General features: G+C 38.9%; 1 protein-coding gene across 1 annotated transcript; it reads left to right on the forward strand.

The window, feature by feature from the left end:
• The first annotated feature begins 340 nt into the window (after positions 1-340).
• Positions 341-6,715, forward strand: chrm3b (cholinergic receptor, muscarinic 3b). Its single transcript, XM_056366672.1, has 5 exons — positions 341-443; positions 1,396-1,565; positions 4,394-4,689; positions 5,139-5,864; positions 6,169-6,715. Exons 1-5 carry the CDS (start codon positions 341-343, stop codon positions 6,602-6,604), a joined length of 1,731 nt encoding a protein of 576 aa, XP_056222647.1. The 3' UTR covers positions 6,605-6,715.
• The last annotated feature ends 2,159 nt before the right edge of the window (positions 6,716-8,874 follow it).

The following is an 8,874-nucleotide window of genomic DNA, read 5'->3' on the forward strand; positions in this document are numbered from 1 at the left end:
AAGGACATCATAACAGAACTTCAGTGGTGTTATATTTTGTTAAGAAATTCTTAAACAGCAGGATGATGAACACAGACGGTTGTATCTTGGTGCTAATAACAAGTGAGGTATCAAGGTATCAAAACCTGTTTTGGCTGGTAATTAGTTATTCAACATATATTTCTTCAAAACTGCTGTTTAAACTGATTGAAATAGAAATTTCCCCTTTAAAGCAAATAACATTTTTGGCCCAAATCTTTTGTAAAACAATCAAACCTGTTAAACGTCCTAGTCATTAATTTGTTTTCATCTGAGAATCTATTTTCCTTCTCCTTTTTCTTACAGGTGTCCTTTGGGCATCATGAACTTGAACTCCAGCTCTACTCCTATCCACTTCCTTACCAACAGTCCTCCTGGTATGAGAGAGCAGTCTGATACCACCGTATTCGAGCCTGCCAACTTAGGTACTGTCTAGTTACTTAATATTTCTGTTACAACTAAGTAATACAGATATTGTGTAGTTGGTTGCGAGCACATTTTAAATTTTCTTTGTAAAAGCATTCAATAAAAATCTGAAAGGAGATATAAGGGTAGCAGGGCAGTCAAAACAACTTACACAATGTCTTTCCCCTAATTCAATCAATTTTAGATTCAACTGAGTTAAATCAAAAGGGAGAGAGAGAAATACGCAATCAATAAACCAAAAAAACTAAAAAAAATTAAATGTTTTTTATGATCTTAGCTAAATGGCTGCTGAGATAATGCTCTTTGGATCTGCTGATAAAATTTGTATCTGTAAGAAATCTATAGGATGGACTCTCTGTGATACTCGGAGACAGCAATTCTTGACATCATTATTTCAATCAGGAAAGACTCATTTGCTAACGAATAAACTTTTATTGCCATGTGTAAAACAAGAGAGGAAAAGTGAAAGATGTGAGTGTCTTTGGTGATTAGACCCCATTGTGATGTCATCATATGCGATAAGAGGGTGAGGCTGTGCGAAGTTTAGGAAACCCCCCGGCATCTAGAAACTGCGGGTGGTCTTGAAGATGGGAAGAGGAGAAGCTGGATATCTGGATGTGATGAGAATAATGATGAGCTCGGCATGACTAGATATGAAGACTGGAGGGGGATGAAGTGGAGGAGGTCGCAGCAGTTCGCCTGGATATGAAGACTGGAGGTGAAAGGGGTGGAGGAGGGTCGCAGCAACTGATAACAGGAGAGAGGAGATCAGATTTTAAAGTATGACAGGGACAACTTGATTTGCTGGTTAAGATGGTGGCAAGATGTTTTTGGTTGCCGAGCACCTGAAGTCAGTTGATTACAAGGAGTGGGGTGAGAGAGGGAGAATAGAGATAGTCTTCCTGAGTGAATTTATGCTAAGCTTAATTTAGTCTTTATTTTTATCTTCAGGTGGCTCTTACCAGGAGTTGGCCATATTATCTGACAGTGTTGGTGAGTGGCAGCACAATGTCAGTCATATCTCAAGACAAGAAGGAAACTTCACTGATTCACCAGCTAACAAGACATTAATCCCGCCAGCAGAGGCCTTTGACCCATTGGGAGGACATACTATCTTGCAGGTAACAATCAGCTGTGATTTTACCAAACCCTTACTGGTAAATCTTTTTTCATGGCATCAAGTTTTAGTTAGTGCTTAGCTACAACTGTAATACTGAATAAGCCATTAACAAGCCATTAATAGACATTTTTTAAGTTTTACACATTTATAATAAATAGAGTTGTAATGTGAGCATTATAAAAATAAGTTAATATTAATTAGGATAATGGTAATTTAGCCATTGGAGCCTTTGGAGACGCATGTTCTGTAAGCTACTCCTTTAGGTACCATGGTACAGTATAAGCCTCTGTTAAGTAAATATTTGTTCTTTGTTAGATAAAGTAAAGCTTAGACATGAAGTGGTTGAGTGGTCCTTTTTAAAAGAAGTTACCATATACACTGTGTGCACAATTATTAGGCAAGTGAGTATTTTGACAATATCATAATTTTTATGAATATTTTCCATCTCCAAGCTGTACAAACTTGAATGCTTATTGTATTTAAGCATATCAGGTGATGTGTATTTGTGTAATGAGGGAGGGTGTGGCCTAAAGAAATCAACACCCTATATCAAGGTGTGCATAATTATTAGGCAAGTTCTTTTCCTCAGACAAAATGGGCCAAAAAAGAAATTTAACTGACTCTGAAAGGTCAAAAATTTTAAAAAGCCTTTCGGAGGGATGCAGCACTGTTGAAATTGATAAGATATTGGGGCCTGATCACCGAACCATCAAACGTTTTGTTGCAAATAGTCAATCAGGTCGCAAGGAACGTGTTGGGAAAAAAGACGCAAATTAACTGCTAAAGATTTGAGAAGAATCAAACATGAAGCTACCAGGAACCCATTATCCTCCAGTGCCGTCATATTCCAGAACTGCAACCTACCTGGAGTGTCCAGAAGTACAAGGTTCAGTGCTCAGAGACATGGCCAAGATAAGGAAAGCTGACATCCGACCACCATTAAACAAGACACATAAGTTGAAACGTCAGGACTGGGCCAAGAAATAGCTGAAAACAGATTTTTCAAAGGTTTTATGGACTGATGAGATGAGAGCGACTCTTGATGGACCAGATGGATGGGCCCGTGGCTGGATCAGTAACGGGCACAGAGCTCCACTTCGAATCAGACGCCAGCAAGGTGGAGGTGGGGTACTGGTACGGGCTTGGTATTATTAAGGATGAGCTAGTTGGACGTTTTCAGGTTGAAAATTGGACTTAAAATCAACTCCCAAACCTACTGTCTGTTTTTAGAAGACACTTTCTTCAAACAGTGGTACAGGAAAAAGTCTGCATCTTTCAAGAAGGCCATGATTTTTATGCAGGACAATGCATCCAAATACTCCACTGCATGGCAAGCCAGCAAAGGCCTTAAAGATGAAAGAATAATGACATGGACTCTTTCCTCACCTGACCTAAACCCTATTGAGAACTTGTGGGCCCTTCTTAAACGGGAGATTTACAGTGAGGGAAGACAATACACCTCTCTGAACAGCGTATGGGAGGCTGTGTTTGCTGCTGCAAGCGCTGCACACTTTTTTGGAAATTTCAGAAATGTTTATTTGTAAATTTTGAGTTGTTTGTTTATTATTCTCACTTTAACAGATGAAAATAAATGAGTGAGATTTTTAATTTAGTTGCATTATAATTCTGCACACTAATAGCTGCCCAATAATTGTGCACAAATGGATATTCTCCTAAGAAAGCCAAAAACTCACTTTTACTGGCTTTAAGGTTTATCAACATTTTGGATTGACCGAGAGCACTGTATTTGTTCAACAATAAAATGAATCCTCAAAAATACAACATGCCTAACAATTGTGCACGGAGTCTATACCTCATTTGAATGTGCAGACATGAAACATAGGTACACTGTAGGTTTAGCACTCCAGAACAGTGGGCAGGATAGTTTCATGGCCTCACTCTGTTGCAAATTGCAAAATTTTTGCAATTTAAAAATTTCGGAATTAAGAGATTAGTTCATGGCCTAAAAGATGGTATCATTTAAATGTCAGTTTCACTGTGAGTAGCAAAAATTACTTGCCTCATGTTATTTATATAAACAGTGAACTGAAGAGGACCCAGAATACACCCTTGAGGGACATCTATAGCAACTTCAACAGGACTTGATTTGAGTCCTTCCTGACACGTAATCATAAAATCACTGAATGTACCAAGTATGGTTTTAAAAGAATAATGCAGTACACTGTTACTTATTGTTCTGGGCAGTGACAATACTATTTCTTAAAAGTAAAGTTGCGGTTGTTCTGTCATGGTATAAATCATAAATGGTGAAACTGTAATACTTCAGAAATCTTCTTCGTATTCAGAAATGCCCACAGCTCAAAATTCACTCCAAGATCTTTTTGAAATGTATGTCAGCACATGGTTGAATTAAAAAACCAAATACAAAGTTTGACCAGCCTTTTTGACCAGCTTGTCCATTTTCTTTGTGTTCATGTCAGACATACTGCTACCCCAGCAGACTGCACCACAAAAAAGTACACTGGCCCCCACCGACACCACCCAAAGAATGTGCAGCATTTCACTGCAGATGTTAGTTAACTCAAATCCCAAATAATTTTTTTAATTTATCCTGGTGGTATCTCACAATACAGATAATTTCCATTTGATTTGGCTTAGGTTCTGAGACTTCTGCCATCCATTCCAGAACAATTACATTTACTGCTCGAGAACATTTTCAGTTTTGAGAAACACCATTCTTTGTTCAGCTCAGTTTTTTGAAAGTTAACATTGTTCTCTCTTGTGCTTCAGAAAGGGTTAGTGTCTTACACATTGCAAGTCACTTAACTACCATCTTTTGTCCTTTCTCTTCTCACCTTTTGTCTTCAGGTCATCATAATTGTCTTCCTCACTGGATCACTTTCTCTTGTCACTGTTGTTGGCAACATCCTAGTGTTGGTGTCATTCAAGATCAATAAGGCACTGAAGACAGTGAACAACTACTACCTCCTTAGCCTGGCATTTGCTGACCTGACCATTGGGACGCTGTCAATGAACCTGTATACTACCTACATCATCATGGACCAGTGGGCTCTGGGGCCAGTGGTTTGTGACTTGTGGCTTGCAATTGACTATGTGGCCAGTAACGCTTCAGTTATGAACCTGCTCGTTATCAGCTTTGACAGGTAGCAGAATGTGATGTATTTTTATTGTTTATTGATAAATGCATCTGCTGGACACTTTGTTGTATTGTTGGTACTACCTACGTATCACATGTTGTGTGATAATATTCTTTAAAATAATATAGGTCATGGATTTGTTTGTAACAATGGATTATCCTGAATGTTTGCTCTAGAGATTCTTTTTATGATGAATGTAAAGTGTTTGAATACTGTTTGAATGGATCAGAGTACCCAAATCACAAATAGCATACATTACAATGTGGTATCATGATGGTATCATGTTCATTACCATGGCAAACATGACATATGCCCCATAGGACATAGTCCCTTGTGTAGTTTGAAAATTTCTGAGACTTAATGGTACTATCAAAGACAATGTAGTAGACAGCAATGCAAGGTACTGTGTTACTCTGTTTCTGTACAGTTGCCTCTCTCTTTCTGTGTCTTCTTAGGTATTTCTCTGTGACCAGACCTTTGACCTACCGAGCCAAGCGTACGACCAAGCGGGCCATGACCATGATTGGATTAGCCTGGTCCATCTCTTTCATTCTGTGGGCCCCAGCTATCCTATTCTGGCAGTACATTGTGGGTGAGCGGACAGTCCAGCCCAACGAGTGCTACATCCAGTTCCTGTCTGAGCCCATCATCACATTCTGCACTGCTATCGCTGCATTCTACTTGCCAGTGACTATTATGGCATTCCTGTTTTGGAAGATCTATCAGGAGACAGAGAAGCGAGCTAAAGATATACAAGGTCTCAAGGGATCTGGGTCAAGCAACAGGCCAAGCCAGGCTCAGAATGAAGGGAGTGGCAGTGGAAGAACTGGTGGAGAAGGTAGAGCCAACAACCAGAAGACTTCATCATCCATGCTGCGCCAGATCAGCTCCCAAAGCTGCAGCAGCTATGAACTAAATCAACTCGCTTCAGAGATGAACAACAAGGACAATGCCAGCATACCAGGAGGAACAGGATGCAGAGGGAGGTGTGGCACATTCTGCTTTCACTTTTCATCACTGCTGCCAGGTTTCCATGCATCCAAGAGGTCCGTCAAGACCTTCACATCTACAGTGGGTGAGACAGAGCAGAGTAGCTGTGATAGTCTCAACAACAATGAAGTTGGTGCCTCTGGGGACCGGTCAGGCTCAGAAGAGGAAGCTGATGGTGTGGACCCATCAAGGCCTCCAACAGGTTGGACATAACACACCATTGCCTTGTTTGCGTGATATGTACATTGCACAAGTATACATAATGGTCTTTCTCATAGTCTTTTTTTTCTTTCTTTCTTTCTTTCTTTCTTTCTTTCTTTCTTTCTTTCTTTCTTTCTTTCTTTCTTTCTTTCTTTCTTTATTCTTTCTTGCTTGCTTGCTTGCTTTCTTTCTATCTATTTATCTAGGTGGTAAGAAATCTGGGAAGGTGAAGATGAACATGAAGGATAAACAGTTATCGTCATCTAATAAAAGTCGAAAAGAGTCACAATCAAGCCCTATCAGCTCATTGGCTAGTGACCAATCACCTGCAGCCATCACAATGAAAGATGCAGCTATGGCCAAACGCTTTGCTTCTAAGGCCAAGACAGAGATAAATAAGCGCAAGAATGAAAAGAAGGCAAATGAGAAGAAAGCAGCACGGACACTCAGTGCTATCCTGTTTGCCTTCATTACAACATGGTTGCCATATAACATCATGGTGTTAGTCAACACTTTCTGTCAGGATTGTATCCCTGAAACTCTTTGGGCACTGGGCTACTGGTTGTGTTACGTAAACAGCACAGTCAACCCCATGTGCTATGCCCTCTGTAACAAAACCTTCCGTACAACTTTCAGGGATATTTTGATGTGCCAGTGGAATCAAAAGAAAAACAAGCCTAATTTTCATCAAAGGAAGGCTGTGGCTTTCCAGAAGAAAGACCCAATGTAGAGGACGGGCGTAAATTATTACATGGATCTATATCTAAAGAGGCGTTTCTTGATCCATTTTCAGATTTGCAATGCAGCATTCCTGGTCTTTCAGGGAGAAGATGCTGAACTGAATTTTGTCACTCAAATTTGTTCTGGCCTCATGGAAAGATTTGCCAAGTCAGCTGAGTGGCCTAAGCCTGGTTTTTCAGTCTAACCAAGACACTGTGTCTTGACAGCAGCTGGCCAAATTTGAAATGGATACTCATGGTCCTCAGAGGATAATTCCTAATAGTTTTGGTGACCACTTGATCTTTCGTAGCCCAGCATGAATTCAAAATTACCAAACTGACCACCAGTGATCTAATATCTCAAAAACGAAGTTCCATGTTTTAAATATTCATGATTTTTAGTGCCACAGTCCAACGTTTAAATTGTGTATGACAATTATCAAATCTATCAAAATTCACATGAAATTGAGCATATTCATCATCACAGAGGATAAACCATTTCCATGAGCTCACTGTAAGTGTGGCACTCAGAACAAAATGCTCTAAAACTTTTTGAGTTTAATGACTCATGCTCCCTACAGGATGGATTTCACCCCCCCCCCCCCCCCCCCCCCCCCCCCCCCCTGTCTTATTTAATAGGGTTTGTTTAGGACTTAGGCTCTTCAGATACAAATAGGTAGAGATATATTTACTAATTTCCCTGCTGTGCTGTGCATAATGGAATGATAGTTTGGTGTGTTTTAGGAAATGGACTTCTTGAAGAGTGTAAGAATTTGGTCTGATTTTTTTCAAAATAAAAGTAACCCAGATTTAATTTATTTTTAACACTAATATTACCACTTATATATGCCAGTTTTCGTTTTCATAGTGCCTTTTCTAAGGATTTTAAGACAGGTCTTTAAACCTCTGCATTGAGTGAAAATAGATAAATAAGTTCAGCAAAAATGTTTTCTCAGAATGACTTTTTTTTGGTAATAATTTGTTATTATATTAGATATAACTTTAGAAAGAATTCTGTTTTCAAAAAAATTAACAGACAGGTAACTGTATAGATATTGCTTTGACAATCAATGATAACCTGGATGTCAGTTACAACATACATTCAGTTGCCAGTTTATTAGGTACACCTATTTACTTTGTTGAAACAGTTTTAAGTGTTGATTGTCTAAAGGTCATTTGCAGGCTGTAGTTTATGCTTCTGTGGAGCTGAACTGTGGGTGTCTATAATCAGTAATGGAGTAGAATAATTTTTCATGTATAGAAATGATCAGTGTAGACACAGCAGACCCCTGTTGATACTTTGGTTGAGTTAGGTGATCATTATTAATATTATTCACTATTGTGGTGTTTGTGTTTGTACTCACAGACACGTATTGTCAACTGAAACATCTAACACTGTGTGACACAGACTATCCCGTTTAATTCTCTTTTTATCTGTGGAAATACTATAGAATAGTGTAATAATGTGAAGACCCATGTCCAGTTTACATTTGTAAAATAATCTAACATGATCACATTACTGCTGCACTACAGTTCATATTAGGTGGACAAAATAGTTCAAAGCACACAGCAGAAGGAGAGAAGATAACCTGTACTTACATTACACTGTAATGCTGACAGTGTGATTTTGTCAGGATGTGATTACAGGAAATAACACAAAGCATGTGAAGTTGCATGTCACTCACAGTATCAGGTCTGTCAAATTTTAAAACTTAGCCCTAACAGCCCTAAGCAATCATTAATAACAAGAAAGGAAGAAAATGATGTTGTTTTCTGGTCTGTTGCTGGAACTGTTGCATCATTGTCCAACTATAATGAACTTCTCCATTTTCATTCTGTGTTATGCTGTGGGAAAAGTATCCATAGACAGCACATTCAGAAATGTATATAAACAAGATTTATTCTGGGCAAATTGTGTTCAGGGTGAGTGACTGGCTAAATATGTACAAACTGTCTGCTCCTCGCATGTTTCCACAGGCCCATGAAAAAACAGAGTTCTCTCTTTGTGTGTCCAGCAATGACCCGAGTGTCTGATATGACTCCATCTATCCTGGATCTTTTACAGAAGTTTTACATATTCACAGATCTATCCAGTTTTCAATCAGATTTTTAGAGCGAGATTCTCATGAAGTCCTTTCAGCTTTCCTGCTCTGATGATTAAAGAAAAGTGCAAAGTAAAACTCCTACAGAAAAACACTACAGAACAATTCATTACTTCTGCTCCACCACTGCCGTCTTCACAAATGACAATAATCTGAGATTATTTCGAAGTGTTACATTG

This window comes from Seriola aureovittata, chromosome 21, assembly GCF_021018895.1.
Source record: "Seriola aureovittata isolate HTS-2021-v1 ecotype China chromosome 21, ASM2101889v1, whole genome shotgun sequence".
Classification (NCBI taxonomy): domain Eukaryota; kingdom Metazoa; phylum Chordata; class Actinopteri; order Carangiformes; family Carangidae; genus Seriola; species Seriola aureovittata.